Genomic DNA, 26,619 nt, shown 5'->3' on the forward strand with positions numbered 1-26,619 from the left:
TAGGGGGAGTGGGGGCAGACACAGGCCTCTCTCTGGGTACAGTCATTCTGTCCAGGTCACAACTCAGTGTAGGGGGAGTGGGGGCAGACACAGTCCTCTCTCTGGGTACAGTCATTCTGTCCAGGTCACAACTCGGTGTAGGGGGAGTGGGGACAGACACAGTCCTCTCTCTGGGTACAGTCATTCTGTCCAGGTCACAACTAGGTGTAGGGGGAGTGGGGGCAGACACAGTCCTCTCTCTGGGTACAGTCATTCTGTCCAGGTCACAGCTCGGTGTAGGGGGAGTGGGGACAGACACAGTCCTCTCTCTGGGTACAGTCATTCTGTCCAGGTCACAACTCAGTGTAGGGGGAGTGGGGACAGACACAGGCCTCTCTCTGGGAGTCTCTGTACGGCTTACAGCCGAGGGCCATGGTGGCAGCGTACATCATGTCGGCCGTCGACATGCAGCCTGCAACACACACACACACACACACGGTATCATTAGTTATAAGATCTCAGATTAGATTATTGTCCATATGAGGAAATGCTTCTTTTCTTCATCTTCTTCTTTTCTTCTTTACTGATTTTTATTTACCGAGGTATTTTCATAATTTAATGCCAGATTTCATCAACAGTCTTTTTATTCTCTGAAATTTGGAACACACACACACACACACACACACACACACACGTGTGAACAGTGACTTGTTCACTCCCCAGCAGTACCCTTCTTGCCCAACACAGACACATTCGCCCTTGTCTCATACCACTTATAGTGAAAAGACGTTAACCTGAAGATACACACATCATATACACGCGCCAATGCATGCACGCGCATGCATACACATATAGACACACGTACACACACACACACACAACACACACAGAAAACAACAACAGTAACAACACATATTCACAAACTGCATTTTAACGCTTCCAGTGAATGTCAACAACAACAACAACAACAACACACACACACACACACACACACACACACACACACACGTGGGAATAATACATGGCACGGCCATCCTCCAAAAAGGGTGAGACAAGAGGGAAAGACCGAAGAAGAAGACAAGAGACTCCTCCTGCCCACCCCAGCACCCCTCTTCACCCCCTTCTCTCCCTCCCCACTCCAGCACCCCCCTTCACCCCCTTCTCTCCCTCCCGCCTCCCCCCACCCCACCCCAGCACCCCCCTTCTCCCCCTCTCCCCACCCCAGCACCCCCCTTCTCCCCCTCCCGCCTCCCCCCACCCCAGCACCCCCCTTCTCCCCCTCCTGCCTCCCCCCACCCCAGCACCCCCCTTCTCCCCCTCCCGCCTCCCCCCACCCCAGCACCCCCCTTCTCCCCCTCCACCCACCCCACCCCAGCACCCCCCTTCACCCCCTACCCCCACCCCACCCCAGCACCCCCCTTCTCCCCCTGCCCGCACCCCACCCCAGCACCCCCCTTCTCCCCTCTCCCCCTCCCGCCTCCCCCCACCCCACTCCAGCAGCGCCGCACCTTTAAAGATCTGAGTGGACACGTAGGGCTTGACGTCCTTGCAGAGGGTGGTGAGACAGTCTCGGAACTGGTCGTCACAGGCGGCCTTGGCACGGTTGCACGTGTCATAGCAGCGGTCGTGGAGGTCACAGCACCGCTCCATGGCAGGCACGTGCGTCGTGTCCAGCTGAGGTCACATCACACGGGGGGGGGGGGGGGTCATGTGCACAGACCACACGTTGGGTGGCAGGGAGGGGAGGGGAGGGGTGGGTGTTGGGGGTCAGTCAATTGATAATCACAATACCAAACATAACTTATCTCTGGCTGCGATATCCAACCAATAACTATTCGTTGGTATATGCTGGTAGAAAGTTTCCAAACTCTGAATCGAAAGTTTTGTACTTTACTGGTATGCCTGTATTTCAGACTTTCGTGTGTCAGTTTTGTTATCTGCTCCAGAGTGAAGTCAGTGAGACAGACACAGTCAGAGAGACACAGAGAGACAGGTAGAAAGAAGAAAAACAGAGAAAGGAAAAAGGCAGAAGAAGAGAGAGAGAGAGACACACACACACACACACAGAAAGAAAGATGACAAAGAGAAACAGAGAGAGAGAGAGAGAGAGAGAGGGGGGGGGGTAGAGACAGAGACATAACTCGTTCTCAAAACATTAATTTTTCATAGTGCATTGGCGTTGGGCCACAATACAAAGGCAGCGTGTGGGCACTTGTTTGTTTTGATTGGGGATCACTTTAAAAACACACCCACCAGTAATGTTATTACATCAAATATTATTGCAAGACATACAGAAAGAGAGAGAGAGAGAGAGAGAAGGCGCTTACACTTACACTCTTCGTTGATATGTGTGTGTGTGTGTGTGTGTGTGCGTGCGTGCCAGAGAGAGGGAGGCAAGCAGACTGGGAAGGAGATGAGCTGAAATGAATTGCAGAGCCTTATGTCATGTATACACAATGAAAACACTCTTGTTATGCTGTTGCTGTTGGTGTGTTTTTTGCATTTTTTGTCTTTTTTTGGGAGGAGGGGGGGGGGGGCAAGGGGGGAGGAGGGGGGGGGGTCTGGTGGTGGTGGTGGTGGTAGGGTGGTCAGATGTTGTTAAGCAACACAAATAAAGGTTGTGAACCTTTGTCCTCTCTTCGAGAACACAGTGTAAGCTAATTCAGCACACACACACACACACACACACACACACACGCACACACACACGCACGCACCACACACCCACGCATGCAAACACGCACACACACACATACACGCACACACACACACACACGCACGCACGCACACACACACACAAAGAAATAAATTGACCTTTAGTCCAAAGGCGCCACATCCATTTGCTTTCGGTGTGTGACCTGGTTTGCTGACAGGCTTGCCTCCTGAATGATGAATGATAGAAATAAAAATCAGTAAAGAAATGAATTAATTCATTGTAAAAAAAAACAAAAAAACAAAAAAACACACGACTTTCAAAGCTCACAGAAACCGCTCTGTGTATTTCAATTTCGTGGAAAACGTCAAAATATGAAAGAAAAAAAAAGATATTCACAAGAATCTGCTTTGTCTTTTTCTTGTGTCTCCCCTCATTCTAGCCACTCCCCCCCCCCTCACCCCCCCCCCCCCCCCACCTCCCACCCTTATTCAGCTCCATATGCCTGGAACAGTTTACCTCACAATCTTCGCCACTCTCCTTCATTTCAATCTTTCAAAACTGGTCTGAAAACACATCTTTTGGAAAACGCCTATCCATAGACCTTCCATACCTTTTCAGTTTTAAGCCATGCAAACTCTCGCTCTCTTTCGTTTTGTGTGTGTGTGTGTGTGTGTGATTATGTAATAATACGCGTAGTCTATGAATCTGTTTTATTGTGCGCTAAATCACTTATTTTTCTTCTTTCTTTTGTGAGTTATTGCGCACGTGCGCGCGTATGTGTGTGTTTGATGTTTATTGTAAAGCGCTTTGAGCTCTCTTTAAGGGAGAAAAGGGTAAAAAAAATGTCCATTATTATTATTATTATTATTAATTATTATTATCATTATTAGTTATTATTATTATTATTATTATTATTATTAATTATTATTATTATTATTGACGGACGCCGTGACCTGTGCATTCAAGACCGACAACCCAGGCCATCACATCAGTGGTGTGGAGTGATGGGAACACTCTTGTACTGACGAAGTGACTGATTGTGAGAAGGTGGCTTGTGTCGCTCTGTTCCTTCGAAGGTCGTAGGAATCATCAAACATGCTAATGATCCCATGATAAGTATAAGGAAGCTTGGCCGCACCTGATTAGATGGATTCATTCCATTCAAACGTGATTATTTTCCTCTCTCTCCCCCTCCCTCAATGCACACCTTTCTTTCTTTGCTCCTGACATTAGTGTGTTCATTACTCTTGTCTGAACACCAACGGGGAGGGGCGGGTAAGTGGGAGGTTTCTCTCCGTGTGTGTGTGTGTGTGTGTGTGTGTGTGCATGTGTGTGTGTGTGTGTGTGTGAGTACACCCCCCGCCCTCCCCCACCCCCTCCACACACACACACACATATTCACACACACTGACACACCTATTTCTAAACCACTTTGCTTGACCATTGCTTTCTGATAGCTAAATCTTTATTGTGCTTTTTTTCATGGCAAATTCGAGCCAACACTGTCCAAGGGAGATTATGTTGTCATAAGATACTTAAGAAGGAAATATCAGTTGTTTCCCCTCCGTTAAAAAAAAAAAAAAAAAAAAAAGAACATGGGGGCGCGTCCACATTTCACATTGTGATCAGCTCTCTCTCTCTCTCTCTCTCTCTCTCTCACACACACACACACACTCACACACATACACACACGCCTCACAATGTTTCTTAATCTAATTCTTCCACATTCTGTTTCACTGAGTTTTCTCAACAGATATCACTGTGCAGAGATGAAACCCTGCTTGATTCACATGAAAATGAAATTAAAAACAACTACAAAAACAGAAACAACAGTGAATAATGATGATATTAATAAATTGAATGGAAATAACTGTATCTGTATCAGGATCAATCAATGTGCTTTCACAACAGTAATTCACACACAATTATAACACTATTTCATAAGAGTAAAACTGAACAACCCAGAAAATTCCTAAGGATGAAAGTGAACAAAAAGAACGACAGAAGACATGTAAGCTCCTGTACATAGAAAGTTAGTGGAAACCCGAAGGCCGGAACAGGTGGAACATTACAAAGACAGAACAAAGTTTCAGACACATTAATCCCTGGAACAGGCTAGCACCCACGGTGTCTACATTCTCTGACAGAAAGCCCAAGCCAGAGGGGCTGGCCATGTTGTCAGGATGTCTGACAGTTGACTACCCAAACAGCTGCTGTAGGCTGGCCATGTTGTCAGGATGTCTGACAGTTGACTACCCAAACAGCTGCTGTAGGCTGGCCATGTTGTCAGGATATTCTGACAGTTGACTACCAAAACAGCTGCTGTAGGCTGGCCATGTTGTCAGGATGTCTGACAGTTGACTACCCAAACAGCTGCTGTAGGCTGGCCATGTTGTCAGGATGTCTGACAGTTGACTACCCAAACAGCTGCTGTAGGCTGGCCATGTTGTCAGGATGTCTGACAGTTGACTACCAAAACAGCTGCTGTAGGCTGGCCATGTTGTCAGGATGTCTGACAGTTGACTACCCAAACAGCTGCTGTAGGCTGGCCATGTTGTCAGGATGTCTGACAGTTGACTACCCAAACAGCTGCTGTAGGCTGGCCATGTTGTCAGGCTGTCTGACAGTTGACTACCCAAACAGCTGCTGTAGGCTGGCCATGTTGTCAGGATGTCTGACAGTTGACTACCCAAACAGCTGCTGTAGGCTGGCCATGTTGTCAGGATGTCTGACAGTTGACTACCAAAACAGCTGCTGTAGGCTGGCCATGTTGTCAGGATGTCTAACAGTTGACTACCCAAACAGCTGCTGTAGGCTGGCCATGTTGTCAGGATGTCTGACAGTTGACTACCCAAACAGCTGCTGTAGGCTGGCCATGTTGTCAGGATGTCTGACAGTTGACTACCAAAACAGCTGCTGTAGGCTGGCCATGTTGTCAGGATGTCTGACAGTTGACTACCCAAACAGCTGCTGTAGGCTGGCCATGTTGTCAGGATGTCTGACAGTTGACTACCAAAACAGCTGCTGTAGGCTGGCCATGTTGTCAGGATGTCTGACAGTTGACTACCCAAACAGCTGCTGTAGGCTGGCCATGTTGTCAGGATGTCTGACAGTTGACTACCAAAACAGCTGCTGTACAGAGAATGAGCCTGGGCAGGCATTCAGATGGGGGGCAGAAGAAATGTTTTAGAATTAAAGACTGTCCCTCAAGAACCTTAACATCAGCACCAGTATATAGCCGGGAATCACTTGCTATGGACCACCTAACCCGGCGAAGCAAGATCAGTAAAGGAGCGTATGGAGCTGAAAACAGACACACTGCAGAGGCTCAGAGGAAATTACCATGTACAAGCCACAAACTGCCTTCCCTTCCACAGTAGCACCCTCTACCCACACATGCCCCACATATGGGCAAGCTTTCCGGGCCCACAACAGCCTTATCAGTCACCTCAAGACCCACAGTCACAAATCCTCCATCTGACACTGGAGTCGTGGCCATCTTTGAATCCGAAAAAACAAACAGTGTGTGTCTGTGTGTGTGCATGTGAGTAAATGTGTGCATATGTATGTAAGTGAGAGAGAGAGAGAGAGTGTATGTGTGTTGATGTGTGTGTGTGTGTGTGTGTGTGTGTGTGAGTGTGTGTGTGTGTGCGTGTGTGTTGATGTGTGCAAATCTCTGTGTGTGTGAGTGTTTGTGCATGCACATGTCTGCAAATCTGGATATATATATGATAAAACGTGATCAGACAGCAAAAGAGTGAAATGTCAATTTGTAAATTCTATTAATAATTCAGAACGCTAAACTAAGTTAAGTTAATAGGAGGGTTCATAAGAATCACAACATATTCTATGGAGATTGAGTTTTACAGATTTTATGACAACACACACAAGCACACACAACACAACATTAAATTTTTGCACCAACAAAAAGTGATTTGAAAATGATTTTCATATGGTAAGTTTTTGAGACCTGACCAGTGTGTTGGTTTGTGTGGAGATCAGAACTTTCTGTGCTGTGATATGAATTTGATGAATAATTGCTTTGATATTTCTTAAATGAAGCATGCAATGCAGCCCAAAAACAATAATAAAAAGTGGGGATGTTTACAGGCAGCAAGGCCTAAAGGCAAAAAATGCCAGTCCCTACTACTATTACTACTTCTCCAGATCTCTCTCTCTCTCTTATTGTTTTACTTTTTAAATTAATTTCTGCCTAACTACGTGTGTGTTTAAATCTGTTTGCATATGTTTTGAAGAATCCTTGAAACTGGCTTCTTTTCCAAGTCCAATGAAAGCTTTTTTAAAGAAAATCATTTTCCTACCGTTTTTCCACACTCAAATTCTAAATTACACACATGGTGACTGGCGAAACCAAATGTTTTCAGTTTTGCTAATATTTTCATTACAGTTACACACACGCGCGCGCGCACTCACTCACACATGAAAGAATGAGAGAGATAGTGTGTGTGTGTGACAGAGGGAGAGAGAGACAGGGGAGGGGGGGGGCGACCTGTCAAGTTTGAACTCTGTTGTCATATTTTATGTTCCAAAACTGACGACCTGCAAACAAAAGCCTAATGCCAGAAGAAATTAAAACACATGCAATTTCTGTGAAATGACACATTCTACTCACCACTTGAACATCTGTAAAAACAGCCATCTTCATTTCCCATATAATCAAACAGTGTGTCCATTGCCCCTCTGATGGAATCTATCAGGCCTTCCGAATCGAAGTCAAAATCATCGTCATCCAAAGAAATGTCGTCTGCTTGAGAAAATGAATGCTTTACACGCAAAACCAAAATTAAAAAAATAAGAAGGAAGGTCGGCTGCATGTTATCGATGAAACAACAATTATCAGATCTAGATTCACGTCGAATAAGAGTGTATCAGAACAGCAAAGTTCAACTGAAAAAGCTAAGAACTGTCGCTAGATCAATTAATTCTGTATTATTTCATTGAACTCAAAAGCGGAAGTAAGGCAGGGGAGCAAACACACACACACACAACAAACACTGTTCCACGTGTTCGTTTTCGATTGGTACGAACAGTGCAAGTCACGACAAATCTTGGCCAAATATTTTGCTTGGCCGAACCGTTCAGATGCCAAATTAATTTCTTTGGGCCCGGTTTGCCTTGCCAGACGACTCGGGCTGTGTCGACTGCGGCCGGGACTTAATGAGTTTGTTTGGTACAAGACAACTCTTGAATTGATTCAATTCAGTAATTCATTCATTAATTCAATGTAAATTTCGAGTGACTGATTGTCCATCCTGTTTAATAGTTTTGGAAAGGGATTGGGGAAGGGCAGGCACTGATGTGTGTGTGTGTGTGTGTGTGTGTGTGTCGGTGTGTACGCGCGCACGAGTGGGTGTGCTTGTGTGAGTGGATGTGCGGATGGGTTTGTGTCATTGAGCTATGAAAAGACCTCGTTTGCTTCTTTTTTTTTTCTTCTTTTTTTTTTTTTTTAAATTCAGAAAGCATAATAATTGAAATTCAATATTCTGTTCAAGTCACTGCCTATCCATGTCATCTTTTTTCCACATCAGCGACCACAATCATCATTTTGATTTTTCTGTCACTCATAGAGTAGGAGTCTGATCTATTACTGAAAAAAAATTGAATTAATTTTTTTTAAAAACAACAAAATAAAACAAACCCACAAACAAAAAACCCGACCATTAAAGCTCTTCATAACTGCTTTCTCCTTGCTATTAATGTTGTGTTTCTTTGCCTTGCCCTTGATTGCTGACAACAAATAGGCCACTGCCGGCAAAGGTCACACAAGCTGTACGGCACTGGCCGCTCCAGCCACTGTCCAGCCAGCATGCAGCACACGTGGACATCCCTCTCTCTTGACCTTCGCTGGCTGTCGCTTTTGACTACACACGGCCGAAGCTCATGTGTGTCGTCCACGACCCATACCTTTAAAGAGACAAAAACCTGTATATTCCTCCAAAGCTTGTGTGGGTCGTGCACGACCCATACTTTGTAAAGAGACAGAAACCTGTATAACAAAGTATAGAAAAGGAAAACATATCATAACAACTGATTACACACACATGCGCTCGCACACGGCACACACAGACTCACACAAACACATACATTCAGAAGAAACACATGCTCACGCATTCACACACACACACACACACACACACACACACACACACACACACCGGCACACACACGACGCACGCACTGACACAACTGATCACATGATCACACACACAAACGCATAACACCACATGCCGTTGCACATACATACAAACCCTACTGACTTATGCACACAGAGATAGATAGATACAGAGACAGAGACAGAGAGAGACTGAGACACACACACACAGAGACAGACAGCAAGACAGAGAGAGAGAGAGAGAGATGACTCGTAGCATCCTATACATGCACAATCAAAGATATTCAGTCACACGGGTACATGCTGTTACAGAAAGGGATGGAAGGGGGTTATAGCTAAAACAGGCGAAAGGGACGGGGGGGGGGGGGGAGGGGGGGGTAGTGGGAGAGTAGTGGGGTAGTGATGCTGTTGAAAGTAAAACTTCTTTATTTCAAGTTCCTTCACTAATTGCAAATTAAACCTGAAATCACTATTAAAATGGTATGGGTCGTGCATGACCCACATGAGCTTTCGAGGGGTGACCACGTTTTTTCCTCTTTAAAAAGCATGGGTCATACACGACCCACACAAGCGTCCGTGTGTAGTTAAAACGCCACCTTTAATTACTCATTAACTAATTAATGATTTTTTTTCATTTTTTGGCAAAAGTTGGTCTTTTAGGTGTAGGAAGCATTTCTGAAATTTCGTAGAAAAATATTAAGAACTGGCTGAGATATTTGCGTTTTTGTACCCTTCTGGGTTGTGTACGGCCAGCGAAGGTTATAATGCCAGGAGCAAGATGACAGCCGCTACAGCCACTGTCCAGCCAGCACGCAGCACATGTGGACATCCCTCTCTCTTAATGCCAGCAGCAACGTGGCAGAATAGTTCAGACACGCATCTGCCCGTACAGTGAGGGTCAGGGTTCGAATCCCGCTTTTGCTCTCAGTTCTCCCAAGTTTGACTGGAAAATCAAATCGAGCATCTAGTCATTCGGATGAGACGATAAACCGATGTCCTGTGTGCAGCACGCACTTGACACGCTGGAAAAAGAACCCATGGCAACACAGCTGTTGTCCTCTGACAAAATTCTGTTGAAGAACTGCACTCTGATAGGTACACAAATATATATGCATGCACACAAGGCCTGACTAAGCGCCGGGTGGGTTATGCTGCTGGTCTGACATCTGCCTAGCTGATGTGACGTAGCGTGTATTGATTTGTTTGAATGCAGTGATGCCTCCTTAATTTAAGAAATTGAAACTGAAACTTTCATAAATCTGTTCAGTCGCAAAGGTAAGCCATTACTATGTTTGTTTGTTTTTGTTTTGTTGTTGTTGTTGTTTTGCTTTTAAAAGAAAACTTGCAGTCCAGTAAGAATTAAAACAATATGGCAAGAGGGGGAAATCAAAGGACACCCACAGAAATACGCGTCCTCAGTCCCGCATACCAGTTCACACACACACACACACACACACACACACACACACACACACACAAAATCACATGCGCACACACACACGCATGTTAAATGAAAGCATGTAATTGGCAAACATATGTAAGCCTGGAAGTGTGTGTCCATGGAGAATCTGAGATGTTGACCACAGTCAGCTGTCTGAACAGTTCAGGTGATGGGTGAAAAGGAGGGAGAGTCACCGGACTGTTGGACAGAGCGCAGAACTTCAGGAAGACATGTGGACACGACAGCTGAGGTGCAGTTTCTGCGCCAACTAAGCCTGGACTTACAGTTCAGTTCAGATCAGTCACTCAAGAAGGCGACACGACATTCTGACATATCCACATACACCACACCACATTTACACTGAGCAGCGAAACCCAACGCAAAGAAAGTGTGTGCACAGGTCAGATCCAAGAGAGATAACTCCTATCGTGTACGGTATGCTAAGAAAACGAAACCATGCAGATTTGTGAATTGAAGTTATAAAAGATTGCTAGTGTAGTGCAGGACTTTCATCAAATCCAGAGCAAAACGGGAAAAACAGACATAGAATGAAAATAATTTTACACCTCTCTCCCATGATTTAACCAAGGTGAGTTGATTACAACTTGATTGTAAATTCACAGGAACTTGGCTTGAGTCACGGTGGGCTACACATGACTTTATTCCCTTGCAAAGAAGGTTATTATGGTTTTTTAAAACTTGTTTCTGACAGTAGGGCCTACCTTCCCATGTGCTGACGTGAAAACGCATAAACATACATGAAGGAAACCAAGTTAAATTAAGCTTACAGCATTGTACCATGATATGGTAATAAACAAAGATATATGTAACAGGGTGAAATTGTCCTCTTTGCCCCGCAGAGAGAGAGAGAGGGAGAGAGAGAGAGAGAGAGAGAGAGAGAGTGAGTGAGTGCACGTTTATGACCCGTGTTAGCTTTAGCATGATAACTTCACGTGCAAAATAATAATCATGTAGGGTGGATGTGCTGCATCTTGATATGTTTTTACGAAGTGAGTTCTCCTACCCTTTCCTTGTAGAACCAATATCATCAGTTCTCAGTTAGCTTTAAAAAAGAGAACAGGCAACAGCAGTGTGTGTGCGGGCCTCTGTCAACCTGATAGGGTGAGTGAAATATATCATACTTTACAGTAAGCGTTTCTAGCATTGAGAAATTGATACCAAAATGTAAATGCTATTTGTATTTCCTTATTAATATTATTCTATCAGTTTACTTTGAGTTTAGATGTTATGCATTTGAACGGATTTGCAATTATTTTGAATAACCGAGTTAATCTTAACTGAACGTTTTGAAGTTGCTAGGATTTATATAAATATCTTTAAGAAATTAGACAATTTCGATTTGGGAAGCAATTGCGCATTTCAATTAATGGGATAGTTTAGTCTTATCACACGTTTGTAACAATTGTAGATTCATGTAAAATATTTGGTAAAGTGATGTTTGGAGTGAATGAGTGAATGAACGTCGATAGAAATTACTGTACGCTTGCTTACGAGGACTTCGTTGTTTTGTCCACAGGGTAATCATTCATTTATTTATTTATTTCCCGCCTTTCACGAGGACAGTCCCTTGCCCTTTAACCCCCCGCTCTCCTGTTCCCTTTACCCAAGTCCCGATATGTTCCCCGTCTTGTCCTGAATAAAGCCTTGACGAAAACTGGTGCTGACGTGCTGAAAGAACCCTGCCCAACCGGCTACATATATATATATATATATATATATATATATATGTTCATACAGTATGCATGAATACATACTTCCTGTGTACTCGCATACAATCCATATATATATATATATACAAATACTTCCAGTATACACGCATACAATCTATACACAAAAAATGCTTGACATGTGAAATGAAATTAACATTAAAATGGACCTCGTTCAATGAACCGTTGTACACCTGCACACATGTGTAGGTCTATGCTCACACAAGCGTACACATTGACATGCACAGATACAACTGAAACCACCACAACATACACACACACGCACACTTTTTTTTATACATAGGACACAGCGAACATGCGTCAACTTTACTTCGTGCAGTCTCACAGACACTGATACAAACCCAGCTCTCCACTGAGTGTATCCACCTTCCACATACACGTATTGTGATTACAAATATGTTCACACGCACATTAGCACACACATCCTCACTCACAATGGCATTCATATTCCCCGGCATACAAGTCAGTTACGTGTAATATGTACGTCCCACTGATTCCAGACACATAAAACATCACTCGGAGAAATTATGCATGCACGTGCACACTCTCTCGAACACACACGGGCGCGCGCGCACGCACATACACACACGCACGCACACACACACACACACACACTGACACACGAACGCACGTCCACACACACACACACACACACACACACACACACAGACACACAGACACACACACACACACACACACACACATACAGAGCAAGACACTCAGAAACACACACAAACCCGCACATCATATGTCGTTATGTTTGTATATAATATGCTTTCTCTATGTGCGCGTATACGAGATCATCGGCCATAGAAACAGCACTGAGCCGGGTTTGGGTGACAACGTTGTCTCGGGAAGGGATAGAACTCTAATCAAGGCAATGCCAAGGGAGTTCATTTGCAAGGTAAGGTTGGAGAATCCGCTCTTGAGGGAAAGAAAAATATTGCGAAAACATTGGCGAAAATAGAGTGTATGTTGGCTTGTTCTCGAGTGTGTAGGCTGTTGAGTATAGGTTTCAATTATCTAGTTAACAAGAAGGCAAGAGGAAAGTTTAAACTTTTCAGGAAGTCCTATCTGGGCTAACATGTCGTCTTCTCGGGAGTCAGGGCGTCTTCATTATGTGCTTGTGCTTTCGAAATTATGATGACGAGAATCTAAATCTGAAGTTTAAAGTGAAAGATAAATATTTGTCAGAATTACACTCCAACAAACGGGTTCCAGAGGTTCAGTGTGCTTCTGGTACTAGCTAAGGCTTCATGCCACCCATTTGCTGTTTCGGTTTCAGTTTGTTTCCTCGTTTTGAGAATTTAAAAAAATTATATTGAGTTACTTCTGTTGACAGTGTTTCGAAAACATAAAACATAATCCCACGCCCAAACAGATATGTTAAATTAATTTGATATATATTTATTATTGTTATAAGTATTGTTATCAATGTATTCATTATTATTGCCATTATAATGATTATTATTTGTTGTAAACTTTGTTGTCATCAATGCATAGTGTGTGTTTGGTTCACACCATCAGACATTTGACTGGGTCACCACAAAATCAGTGGGTCATTTTTTTTTTAAATCAGTGGATCAGGAAGACAACCCATATTCCCGCCCTCGCCACCATTATCAGGCCACCCCTCACTCCCAAAATTTGTGATTGAATTTGTACTAAGTTCATCACATTCATTGGTATGTCACTATGTGAAAGGATTTATATATCTATGTATCTGTCTATTGTGTGTATATATATATATATATGTGTGTGTGTTGTGTGTGTGTGTGTGTGATGGTGGGTTGGTGTTTAAAGACTATTAATATTTGCTTAGTCATGATGAACATAGAAAATATAACATTGTAATAACTAAACTTTATTCTACAATGCTGAAACACTGACCTATGCTGACTGTTCTGGACAGGAAATATTCACATTATGGTCCAATTAATTCAAAGAAAAAGGTAGAAATAAAGACAAAGCAGTACATCTGAAAGACATCAGATCTACAGTGTCATACATATGCAGAATTTTGCTGTTAATTTCAAATGGCTATGTGATGTTTGTGTTGAATGGCTGTGTGATATGTGTGTTGAATGGTTATGCAATGTGTGTGTTGAATTGCAATGGGTATGATGTGTGTGTTAAATAGCAATATGATGGGGGCAACAGCTGAGTGGATAAAATGTTGAGTTTCTATTTGTGGGTCCCGGGTTTGGATCCCGGTCACGGGGCCTGGTGGGTAAAAGGTGGAGATTTTTCTGATCTCCCAGGTCAACAGATGTGCAGACCTGCTAGTGCCTGAACCCCCTTTGTTTGTATATACATGCAAAAGATCCAATACTCATGTTAAAGATCCCGTAATTCCTGTCAGCTTTTAGTGGGTTATGAAAACAAGAACATACCCAGCATGCATCCCCCCCACCCCCGAAATATGGCTGCCTACATAGCTGGAATAAAAAGGGTCATACATGTAAAAGTCCACTCATGTATACAAATGAATGTGGGAGTTACAGCCCGTGAATGAAGAAGGATGGCATTATGATGTATGTGGAATGGCTATGCAATGTGTGTGTGTGTGTGTGTGTGTTTGCAGGGCAGACATGTCGGGCGTGTTGGGGTGGGGGAAGGCAGCAGAGGGCCAGCTGGGACTGAAGGGTGGGGAGGTGGACAGAGTGAGCGTGCCCAAGCAGGTGCCCAACGTGGATGGGTCGGAGGTCGCAGACATCTGCTGCGGAGAGAACCATACGTTGGTGTGCTTCAACAACGGCCATCTGTACTCATGTGGCAGCAACGAACACAATCAGCTGGGACGCAGCAAGTCCACCAAAACGCTCGGTCCGTCTCTTTCACCTTGCTCGTATCTGTCCTCATTCTTTTTTCTTTTTTTTCTTTTATTTTATTTTTTACTTTTTTTTTAGTATGATGAATTATAAACTTTGTCCCTGGGCCTGTGTGGCCATCAATGCAACCGAGACTAGCTCTGCACATAGTGTTTGACTTTAAAAAGTCTCCTTTTTTTCTTCTTTTTTTTTTTTTTTTTTTTTTTAATGAATTTTTAAATGATCATAAAAATACATCCTTCTAGAGGCTGTTGCCACAAATGTGAAACTCAGCACAGCCCTTTTTTATCATTAAAAAAAAAGAAGTTGTTTGACAACTAAGAAATAATTGATAAAGAATATTAACTCTGTTTTGATGGTGGTGTGCTGTGAGTGGTGTCCCCCTGTTGCAGAGTGTGTGGACTCTATTCATCTATTTCCCTGACTATTTCCCTGACTGTTGCAGAGTGTGTGGACTCTATTCATCTATTTCCCTGACTATTTCCCTGACTGTTGCAGAGTGCGTGGACTCTATTCATCTATTTCCCTGACTATTTCCCTGACTGTTGCAGAGTGCGTGGACTCTATTCATCTATTTCCCTGACTATTTCCCTGACTGTTGCAGAGTGTGTGGACTCTATTCATCTATTTCCCTATTTCCCTGACTGTTGCAGAGTGTGTGGACTCTATTCATCTATTTCCCTGACTATTTCCCTGAATGTTGCAGAGTGTGTGGACTCTATTCATCTATTTCCCTGACTGTTGCAGAGTGCGTGGACTCTATTCATCTATTTCCCTATTTCCCTGACTGTTGCAGAGTGTGTGGACTCTATTAATCTATTTCCCTGACTGTTGCAGAGCGTGTGGACTCTATTCATCTATTTCCCTGACTGTTGCAGAGTGTGTGGACTCTATTCATCTATTTCCTTGACTATTTCCCTGACTGTTGCAGAGTGTGTGGACTCTATTCATCTATTTCCCTGACTGTTGCAGAGTGCGTGGACTCTATTCATCTATTTCCCTGACTATTTCCCTGACTATTGCAGAGTGCGTGGACTCTATTCATCTATTTCCATGACTATTTCCCTGACTGTTGCAGAGTGTGTGGACTCTATTCATCTATTTCCCTGACTGTTGCAGAGTGTGTGGACTCTATTTCCCTGACTGTTACAGAGTGCATGAACCCTATTCATCTATTTCCCTGACTGTTGCAGAGTGTGTGGACTCTATTCATCTATTTCCCTGACTGTTGCAGAGTGTGTGGACTCTATTCATCTATTTCCCTGACTGTTGCAGAGTGTGTGGACTCTATTCATCTATTTCCCAGACTATTTCCCTGACTGTTGCAGAGTGTGTGGACTCTATTTCCCTGACTGTTGCAGAGTGCATGAACCCTATTCATCTATTTCCCTGACTGTTGCAGAGTGTGTGGACTCTATTTCCCTGACTGTTGCAGAGTGCATGGACCCTATTCATCTATTTCCATGACTGTTGCAGAGTGTGTGGACTCTATTCACCTATTTCTATGACTGTTGCAGAGTGCATGAACCCTATTCATCTATTTCCATGACTGTTGCAGAGTGTGTGGACTCTATTCACCTATTTCTATGACTGTTGCAGAGTGCATGAACCCTATTCATCTATTTCTATGACTGTTGCAGAGTGTGTGGACTCTATTTCCCTGACTGTTGCAGAGTGTGTTGACTCTATTTCCCTGACTGTTGCAGAGTGCATGGACCCTATTCATCTATTTCCATGACTGTTGCAGAGTGTGTGGACTCTATTTCTCTGACTGTTGCAGAGTGTGTGGAATACCTCCAGGCCCAGACGGTGCACAGGGTGTGTGGACTCTATTTCCCTGACTGTTGCAGAGTGTGTGGACTCTATTTCCCTGACTGTTGCAGAGTGTGTGGAATACCTCCAGGCCCAGACGGTGCACAGGGTGTGTGGACTCTATTTCTCTGACTGTTGCAGAGTGTGTGGACTCTATTTCCCTGACTGTTGCAGAGTGTGTGGACTCTATTTCTCTGATTGTTGCAGAGTGTGTGGACTCTATTTCCCTGACTGTTGCAGAGTGTGTGGACTCTATTTCCCTGACTGTTGCAGAGTGTGTGGACTGTATTTCCCTGACTGTTGCAGAGTGTGTGGAATACCTCCAGGCCCAGACGGTGCACAGGGTGTGTGGGGGCAGCAGTCACAGCATGGCCCTCACTGGTGCCCACGAAGTGTTCACCTGGGGCAGCAACGACCAAGGTCAGCTGGGCAGAGGCAAGGTCACTGACGAACTGCGTCGTGTTCCCAAGTGAGTTCCCTCCCCTTCAGGCCAGCTGAGGGTGATGACCAGCTGACCTTTAAGCCCTTGACTGTAGCTGGTGACTGCAGCATGATCAGTGGTTTCTCCACAGCAGTGAGGGCTGACTTACAGCTTTGTTTTGTGTGAAGGACTATGACTCTTGAACTAGCAGGCAAGACTGCACCGGCTCTGAGTGCTGCAGCCTTGGCGGCTAGTTGGCCTTTGGGGACCATCCCAACACCGACTGTCCTTAACCCTCTTGCATTCGGATTCTCTGAGGCCAAACTCCCCTAGATTTCGGATTCTTTTGGTGAGTTTAGCCGCAAAATGGGTGTGTATAGTTCATGCTTCACCACAACCAAGAATAAACCTCTAGAGTCATGAAATTCGGCAGGTATGGTCATGAGGCTTTGTTCTGTCATGTGAGCGAGATTCTGTGTGTCTAGATGTGACAGGTCGTGTCTCTGTCACCAAAATGTCACCAAATATGTCACATGCGATGGTGACAATTCTAATACAGCACACCAACATGCAGTTATTCCATGCACATGCACGTTAGTGTTGTGAAATGAAGCTGCGGCCTACCTGAGATGATCTGTCGCCTGTCTGCCAGTACAGTCCCCACAGGTAATCCAAAGAATGTCACACAACTAGTGTCAGTTGTCACAACTGAAGAGTTACTGGAGATAATTTCAAGCACAGTTCCATGTTGCTCTTATGTCAGTGTTCTAAGCACTTTGTACAGATCTGTTTATATATGCACACAATGTGTTACTGTACAGTAAGGATAGTGAGTAGAGTGTCACTGCTAAGTGTCACAGAGTCACCAAAACTACAGGTAAGCACACACACACACATAAACAAAAACAAGCTAGCTTGTCCTAATGTTGAGGCACATTCTGTCCATGATAGTCACGGAAACAGTCATTCCTGTGGAAGCAGAGAGGTACCTGGCAGAAAGAACACATATATGATGTTTCCACCCCTCGTCCCTTTGCTGTCCTGCGACCGTCTTTGATGCACTGCCGACAGACCCTACGTCTCCCTTTGATCTTTTCTAACTTGTGATGGTCGATGCTGGCCAAGGCAATGGGGGCATCTGGCACTGCTTTGCTGCGCCCTGCTTTGCGCTTCCTGGAGGTGAATCCTGCGCGAAGTTGTTCTGCAATGTCAGCGCGAAACATCAAGTGGTCATAGGTCTTGTTCACTGGGGCATGAGGTGACACTTCCCAGGTGAGGTAGGCCTGGACAATGCACAAGTTGACCAGAGAATGGAAAATGTAGCGCCACCATTTCTTGTTCTGATGACCAACAGGGTAGTAGGCGTGATACTGGTCTGACTTGTCAACGCCACCCATGTACTTGTTGTAGCTGGCGATGACTGTCAGCGTCACTTTGTCCTCCACTGTCGTCATACCTGGTGGCTGGTTGGTGCTGAGAAGGTAGATCTGACGGTTGTCTTTGTAGACTGTGGCCATCAGTGAGCCCTTCTGCATCTGCAGCAATTTTCCCTTCTCTTTCAATTTGGCAGTCTTGACCTCCTCTGGTAACCCTTTGCGGTTGACGTTGACAGTGGCACAGGCATATGTCCCATTTCGGGCCAGGTGTGTCATCAAGGGGACACTGGTGAAAAAACGATCAAAATACAGGTGCCTGTTTTGATGGTAGAAAGGTGATGCCAACATGTGAACGACTTCATGCCCAAGACTGATGGTGGTGTCTCTGCGACTTGCACGGCCGGTGTAAATATCAAATGCAACGCAGTACCCTGTCCTGGCGTCACACATCTCCCACACCTTGATGCCCCATTTGGTTGGCTTGGCTGGCATGTACTGCTTGAAAAATATCCGACCCTTGTACCCGATCATTGCCTCATCAATACTTAGTTCACGACCTGGATGGTAGTTGGTCCGGAACAAAGGAAGAATCATGTTGATGAAATTTCTCACCTTGTACAAGGGATCATAGTCGGGGTGATCACGTGCAGGTGTGTTCGATGTGTCGCGCAGATGAAAGTACTGGTTGATTTTGAAAAACCGTGTTTTGGGCATGACACTGCTGATCCAGTTATTCCTGAAGCGAGGGTCGGTTGACCAGTAGCACCACAAACGTGGCAGACGATTGATCCCCAACATGATCAGCACAGAGAGATAGGCCCGCATTTCATCAGGTGTTGTTTCGAACCAAAGAGGGTCAGGTGTGCCCCGGGCTGCTTGTTTTTGCCGGGCATACCTGTTAGTCTCTTCTGCTGCAACCTGAAAAAAAGTGATGGGTATAAACAAAAAAAAATAATCCAGAGGGGTGGCAGTGCTTGGCAGTGAATGTGCAGGGCCTGTCGGCTGCTGGAATGTGGCCACGTTGGTAGGCTGAGTAGCCGGTCGCCACGTGGTTTGCAGAGCGGCGAGTGGCACATTGTCCTCCGGATCACTTTCACCACTTTCTTCTTGATCGGAACCTAAATGCACGTCAGAATCTTCTTCTAATTCTTCACACTCTTCAATCTGATCATATTTTGACACTTCTTCTAATATGAGACCTAATTCCTCCGCTGAATAATCCTCGAACTCACTGGTGCATGCAGACGACGCCATTGTGAAAACCGGTCAGTTTCATTCACAACTCTCCACACGCAGTTTCCCTCCTTTCTTTGTGAATGGAAGTGGTGCTAGCATCCAAAAATAGTGATGCCAGATTATTGGACTATAGTAGGAAACTTTCCACCAACTTTTAGTGCCTGTTGAGCATAGTCACGGCGTCAGCACATGATGGAAAAGTACCACACACACGCAGCCGGCGCCGGCCGCATTGAGGCGCTGCGCGCGCGCGGGCATGCCGGCTCCTACCGTTATCAGAAGGAAAGGGTTAAACCATCTTGACCAAGAGAGTGGGGATGTAACTTGGGCAAGACACTCTCCACTATATTCAAATTGAAGCCCAGATAGTCAGGACAGCAGTTGTTGTGATTGTCACAGTCTGACACGACTGACTGTTGTACTTGTGTCTTTGTACTGTTTTCCATTTGACTTTTTTTGTTGCTGTTATTGTTGTTTTGACAGGCGCAATAGCCGAGTGGTTAAAGTGTTGGACTGTCAATCTGAGGGTCCTGGGTTCGAATCATGGTGACGGCGCCTGGTGGGTAAAGGGTGGAGATTTTTACGATCTCCCAGGTCAACATATGTGCAGACCTGCTAGTGCCTGAACCCCCTTCGTGTGTATATGCAAGCAGAAGATCAAATACGCACGTTAAAGATCCTGTAATCCATGTCAGCGTTCGGTGGGTTATGGAAACAAGAACATTCCCAGCATGCACACCCCCGAAAACGGAGTATGACTGCCTACATGGCGGGGTAAAAACGGTCATACACGTAAAAGCCCACTTGTGTGCATACGAGTGAACGCAGAAGAAGAAGAAGAATTGTTGTTGTTTTTTTCATGTTGTATAGGAAGGGGACAGAAAGTGTTTTCAGCTCTGATGTGGCTCTGCGTGGTTGGCTGAGCAATAAACAACAATGAGGAGGAGGAGGAAGACGATGATTATGTTGAATGATGATGAATGATGATGATGATGATGAGAGTACCTTTCAAGTGTGTTGTGGTTTGTGCAGGCTGGTCAAAGCCCTGGCCGTTCACTGTGTTGTACAGATCGCTTGTGGCAGTCGACACTGCATCGCCATGACCAGTGGTAGGTGTCTTTTCATCGTCACTCTTATTATGGATACTGGCACTCCACCCGTCTTCCGTCACAGACCTGATCTCTGAGCACTTTTAAGAGTCTTTCACACAAGAGGCTGCCCACTGGGGTAGAGCCCGCTGACAGTTACCTTTAGGCGCTCATCATTCGTTTCCTGTGTCATTCAGTCAGGCTTTCTAACCTGCGCACATATACACACACTTACAGCGTGGATTTTTCTTAGAAAATGTTGCCAGGGACAACCCTTTTCTTGAGTGCATGCTGCGTACAGGATCTTGATTTATTGTCTTATCCGTAAAAATAATAACCAGACGACCTCTGAAGGTCATGTGGAAGGTGAGGTAATTGTGGTGCGTGTGGGATTCGATGCCATGCACTGAGCTTGTCTGGCTTCCAAGGCGGATGTGTTACCACTAGGCCACCACTCCAGTACGTGCACTGTCTTCTTCAAAGTTCAAAGTATCTTATGTATGTTGCAATTCATTGACTGATTCTGCACCATTTGGCCTTTCTGACCTAGTAAAACGTTTACAATCCACCCTGTGTTCTTTGTCTGACACATGCATGTTTGAAATTCTGCATTGTAGACTCAGTATCTTTCAAATATAATCTTCAAACAGTATTTCTAGCCATAGACTTTCCTTCTCAGGCTGTCCATTTTTGTGTGAGTGTGTGTGTTGTGTGGGGGTCGAGATGGATGAGGTGTGTTTGTGTGTGTGTGTTTGTGTGTGTGTGTGTGTGTGTGTGTGTGAGGAGTATGACAGGGGAGAGATATGTGTGTTCTGAGTGATCTTACACAACTTTGAAACATTAAGTTTAGCTGGTTTGAATCTTTAACATGTATCATATCCCTGGACCAAATAAAGACGGTCATTTTCGGTGGTAGAGAGGGGGTTCCAGCAATTACTTTTCTCATCCCAGGATCTACCCCCATCAGAAATATTTTCGTGAAGGTATGCCAGCAGTTCCAGGCTTTGTACCACACAATAGATAGATAGATCAGTAGATCTATAGACATATAGATAGCTAGATGGATAGATTATAGATAGATGTGTGGGTGGATGTCTGTACAGTGTCCAGAGGGAATCAGTGATATGCAGAGCCAATGACCATGGCCTGTTAGGCTTGGGCTTGAACATACACACACACACACATACATGCTCATGCACACACACACACACACACACACACGAGCGCAAACACACACACACACACACGAGCACAAACACACACACACATGTACACATATCTGTGCGCTGTGTCCAGAGGGAATCATCACCACGTGGGGAGCCAACGACTGTGGCCAGTTAGGCCTGGGCACGACAGGGGGGGTCAAGGACACGCCAGAAATGCTGACCTGTTTGGGGGGGCTGCCTGTGGCACAGGTGGCTGCCGGGGGCAACCAGTGCTTCACGCTGTCCAAGTCTGGCGCCCTGCATGCCTGGGGGAAAAACAGGTAGCAAGACTCCGCATCTGACTTCCTTTCATTTCATTTCTTCTTCGTTTGTGGGCTGCAACTCCCACATGAGTGGGCTATTATCTGTGTGACCGTTTTTACCCCGCCATGTAGACAGCCATCCTTCGTTTTTGAGGGGGTGCTTGCTGGGTTGGTTCTTGTTTCCATAACCCACCCAATGCTGACACAGATTACAGGATCTTTAACGTGCGTATTTGATCTTCTGCTCGGGTATACACATGAAGGGGTTCAGGCACAAGCAGGTCTGTTGACCAGGGAGATCGAAAAAATCCCCACCCTTTACCCACCATGTGCCGTTACTGAGATTTGAACTCAGGACCCTGAGATTGAAAGTCCAAAGCTTTGACCACTCAGCTATTGCGCCCATCGTAGCCAGACTCAACATGTGATTTCTTTTCATTTCATTTCATTACTTATACAGTGTCTTGTCTTCAGTCAGAGACCAAGCTGTAAGTGCTTTACACACACTGAGCTTGAGAACCTCTGAAGTGAGAATGGCATGGAGGACGTTGTGCTGTTATCAGCTTGAGAAACTGAAGTGAGGATGGCATGGAGGACGTTGTGCTGTTATCAGCTTGAGAAACTCTGAAGTGAGGATGGCATGGAGGACGTTGTGCTGTTATCAGCTTGAGAACCTCTGAAGTGAGAATGGCATGGAGGACGTTGTGCTGTTATCAGCTTGAGAAACTGAAGTGAGGATGGCATGGAGGACGTTGTGCTGTTATCAGCTTGAGAAACTCTGAAGTGAGGATGACATGGAGGACGTTGTGCTGTTATCAGCTTGAGAAACTCTGAAGTGAGAATGGCATGGAGGACGTTGTGCTGTTATCAGCTTGAGAAACTCTGAAGTGAGGATGGCATGGAGGACGTTGTGCTGTTATCAGCTTGAGAAACTCTGAAGTGAGAATGGCATGGAGGACGTTGTGCTGTTATCAGCTTGAGAAACTCTGAAGTGAGGATGGCATGGAGGACGTTGTGCTGTTATCAGCTTGAGAAACTGTGAAGTGAGGATGGCATGGAGGACGTTGTGCTGTTATCAGCTTGAGAAACTCTGAAGTGAGAATGGCATGGAGGACGTTGTGCTGTTATCAGCTTGAGAACCTCAAGTGATGATGACATGCAGGACGTTGTGCTGTTATCAGTATTGTGGTCAGCAAGGTTTTGGTGACAGTGTCAAAAGCTTCAGTTTCCTGCGCAGGTGTTGATATGTTGAGGTTGTGGGGTGTTTTAGAGTGAAGCTTAACTCATTCTACTCCAGGTATGAGTTACCATGATTACTTCCCCTGTGTATTGTCATAACAAATTACTGTTCTAATTTTGTCTGGTCTCGCTTGCTACACTTGGCATTCTGAACTCAGCCGTTTACGGATTCCAGAACCATGAAAACAAAACTTTGTTTTACTGATGAAATCAAGAATTCTCTACCGATTTTCACTGTTTTAGTGAACAACTCTTTTTACCACAGTGGTGTCATGCAGTGCTGGTCTGGTCCAGGGGAGATGTAGCAGGCATGTAGCAGTGGTGTCATGCAGTGCTGGTCTGGTCCAGGGGAGATGTAGCAGGCATGTAGCAGTGGTGTCATGCAGTGCTGGTCTGGTCCAGGGGAGATGTAGCAGGCATGTAGCAGTGGTGTCATGCAGTGCTGGTCTGGTCCAGGGGAGATGTAGCAGGCATGTAGCAGTGGTGTCATGCAGTGCTGGTCCAGGGGAGATGTAGCAGGCATGTAGCAGTGGTGTCATGCAGTGCTGGTCCAGGGGAGATGTAGCAGGCATGTAGCAGTGGTGTCATGCAGTGCTGATCTGGTCCAGGGGAGATGTAGCAGGCATGTAGCAGTGGTGTCATGCCGTGCTGGTCTGGTCCAGGGGAGATGTAGCAGGCATGTAGCAGTGGTGTCATGCCGTGCTGGTCTGGTCCAGGGGAGATGTAGCAGGCATGTAGCAGTGGTGTCATGCAGTGCTGGTCCAGGGGAGATGTAGCAGGCATGTAGCAGTGGTGTCATGCTGTGCTGGTCTGGTCCAGGGGAGATGTAGCAGGCATGTAGCAGTGGTGTCATGCAGTGCTGGTCTGGTCCAGGGGAGATGTAGCAGGCATGTAGCAGTGGTGTCATGCAGTGCTGGTCTGGTCCAGGGGAGATGTAGCAGGCATGTAGCAGTGGTGTCATGCAGTGCTGGTCCAGGGGAGATGTAGCAGGCATGTAGCAGTGGTGTCATGCAGTGCTGGTCCAGGGGAGATGTAGCAGGCATGTAGCAGTGGTGTCATGCAGTGCTGGTCCAGGGGAGATGTAGCAGGCATGTAGCAGTGGTGTCATGCAGTGCTGATCTGGTCCAGGGGAGATGTAGCAGGCATGTAGCAGTGGTGTCATGCTGTGCTGGTCTGGTCCAGGGGAGATATAGCAGGCATGTAGCAGTGGTGTCATGCAGTGCTGGTCTGGTCCAGGGGAGATGTAGCAGGCATGTAGCAGTGGTGTCATGCAGTGCTGGTCTGGTCCAGGGGAGATGTAGCAGGCATGTAGCAGTGATGTCATGCAGTGCTGGTCTGGTCCAGGGGAGATGTAGCAGGCATGTAGCAGTGGTGTCATGCAGTGCTGGTCTGGTCCAGGGGAGATGTAGCAGGCATGTAGCAGTGATGTCATGCAGTGCTGGTCTGGTCCAGGGGAGATGTAGCAGGCATGTAGCAGTGGTGTCATGCAGTGCTGGTCCAGGGGAGATGTAGCAGGCATGTAGCAGTGGTGTCATGCAATGCTGGTCTGGTCCAGGGGAGATGTAGCAGGCATGTAGCAGTGGTGTCATGCTGTGCTGGTCTGGTCCAGGGGAGATGTAGCAGGCATGTAGCAGTGGTGTCATGCAGTGCTGGTCTGGTCCAGGGGAGATGTAGCAGGCATGTAGCAGTGGTGTCATGCAGTGCTGGTCCAGGGGAGATGTAGCAGGCATGTAGCAGTGGTGTCATGCAGTGCTGGTCTGGTCCAGGGGAGATGTAGCAGGCATGTAGCAGTGGTGTCATGCAGTGCTGGTCTGGTCCAGGGGAGATGTAGCAGGCATGTAGCAGTGGTGTCATGCAGTGCTGGTCCAGGGGAGATGTAGCAGGCATGTAGCAGTGGTGTCATGCAGTGCTGGTCCAGGGGAGATGTAGCAGGCATGTAGCAGTGGTGTCATGCAGTGCTGGTCCAGGGGAGATGTAGCAGGCATGTAGCAGTGATGTCATGCAGTGCTGGTCTGGTCCAGGGGAGATGTAGCAGGCATGTAGCTGTGGTGTCATGCAGTGCTGGTCCAGGGGAGATGTAGCAGGCATGTAGCAGTGATGTCATGCAGTGCTGGTCTGGTCCAGGGGAGATGTAGCAGGCATGTAGCAGTGGTGTCATGCAGTGCTGGTCCAGGGGAGATGTAGCAGGCATGTAGCAGTGGTGTCATGCAATGCTGGTCTGGTCCAGGGGAGATGTAGCAGGCATGTAGCAGTGGTGTCATGCAGTGCTGGTCTGGTCCAGGGGAGATGTAGCAGGCATGTAGCAGTGGTGTCATGCAGTGCTGGTCTGGTCCAGGGGAGATGTAGCAGGCATGTAGCAGTGGTGTCATGCCGTGCTGGTCTGGTCCAGGGGAGATGTAGCAGGCATGTAGCAGTGGTGTCATGCAGTGCTGGTCCAGGGGAGATGTAGCAGGCATGTAGCAGTGGTGTCATGCTGTGCTGGTCTGGTCCAGGGGAGATGTAGCAGGCATGTAGCAGTGGTGTCATGCAGTGCTGGTCTGGTCCAGGGGAGATGTAGCAGGCATGTAGCAGTGGTGTCATGCAGTGCTGGTCTGGTCCAGGGGAGATGTAGCAGGCATGTAGCAGTGGTGTCATGCAGTGCTGGTCCAGGGGAGATGTAGCAGGCATGTAGCAGTGGTGTCATGCAGTGCTGGTCCAGGGGAGATGTAGCAGGCATGTAGCAGTGGTGTCATGCAGTGCTGGTCCAGGGGAGATGTAGCAGGCATGTAGCAGTGGTGTCATGCAGTGCTGATCTGGTCCAGGGGAGATGTAGCAGGCATGTAGCAGTGGTGTCATGCTGTGCTGGTCTGGTCCAGGGGAGATATAGCAGGCATGTAGCAGTGGTGTCATGCAGTGCTGGTCTGGTCCAGGGGAGATGTAGCAGGCATGTAGCAGTGGTGTCATGCAGTGCTGGTCTGGTCCAGGGGAGATGTAGCAGGCATGTAGCAGTGATGTCATGCAGTGCTGGTCTGGTCCAGGGGAGATGTAGCAGGCATGTAGCAGTGGTGTCATGCAGTGCTGGTCTGGTCCAGGGGAGATGTAGCAGGCATGTAGCAGTGATGTCATGCAGTGCTGGTCTGGTCCAGGGGAGATGTAGCAGGCATGTAGCAGTGGTGTCATGCAGTGCTGGTCCAGGGGAGATGTAGCAGGCA

General features: G+C 46.3%; 2 protein-coding genes across 3 annotated transcripts in view; one reads left to right on the plus strand and one right to left on the minus strand.

Moving 5' to 3' along the window:
• Positions 1–316: 316 nt before the first annotated feature.
• LOC143293073 (group XIIA secretory phospholipase A2-like) lies at positions 317–7,603 on the minus strand. The gene is made up of 4 exons (XM_076603956.1): positions 7,269–7,603; positions 2,794–2,861; positions 1,488–1,653; positions 317–451 (listed from the first exon to the last, which is right to left on the minus strand). Exons 1-4 carry the CDS (start codon positions 7,468–7,470, stop codon positions 333–335), a joined length of 555 nt encoding a protein of 184 aa, XP_076460071.1. The 5' UTR covers positions 7,471–7,603; the 3' UTR covers positions 317–332.
• Positions 7,604–12,853: 5,250 nt separating this feature from the next.
• LOC143293074 (putative E3 ubiquitin-protein ligase HERC4) overlaps positions 12,854–26,619 on the plus strand; it is a 65,646-nt gene continuing 51,880 nt past the window's right edge. The window contains exons 1-5 of one of the 2 annotated variants that reach the window (XM_076603957.1): positions 12,854–12,927; positions 14,542–14,783; positions 16,907–17,069; positions 20,666–20,742; positions 22,018–22,207. In XM_076603957.1, coding sequence (XP_076460072.1) covers positions 14,549–14,783; positions 16,907–17,069; positions 20,666–20,742; positions 22,018–22,207 — 665 coding nt within the window. In that variant the 5' untranslated portion in view covers positions 12,854–12,927; positions 14,542–14,548. Of the gene's footprint in view, positions 12,928–13,561; positions 13,643–14,541; positions 14,784–16,906; positions 17,070–20,665; positions 20,743–22,017; positions 22,208–26,619 lie in introns of those variants that run through there. The other variant, XM_076603958.1, reaches the window with a different exon arrangement.

The sequence above is a fragment of the Babylonia areolata genome, chromosome 18 (genome assembly GCF_041734735.1).
Source record: "Babylonia areolata isolate BAREFJ2019XMU chromosome 18, ASM4173473v1, whole genome shotgun sequence".
NCBI classification, from domain to species: domain Eukaryota; kingdom Metazoa; phylum Mollusca; class Gastropoda; order Neogastropoda; family Buccinidae; genus Babylonia; species Babylonia areolata.

What these genes read in the sequence shown, in the direction of transcription:
- LOC143293073 (XM_076603956.1), bottom strand. Translation starts at nt 7,470, where the DNA reads ATGCAGCCGACCTTCCTTCTTATTTTTTTAATTTTGGTTTTGCGTGTA. An exon ending in TTTTTACAGATGTTCAAGTG is followed by an intron (nt 2,862 to 7,268) that starts GTGAGTAGAATG and finishes TTCATCATTCAG; the next exon opens with GAGGCAAGCCTGTCAGCAAA. An exon ending in GTGGCGCCTTTGGACTAAAG is followed by an intron (nt 1,654 to 2,793) that starts GTCAATTTATTT and finishes ATGTGACCTCAG; the next exon opens with CTGGACACGACGCACGTGCC.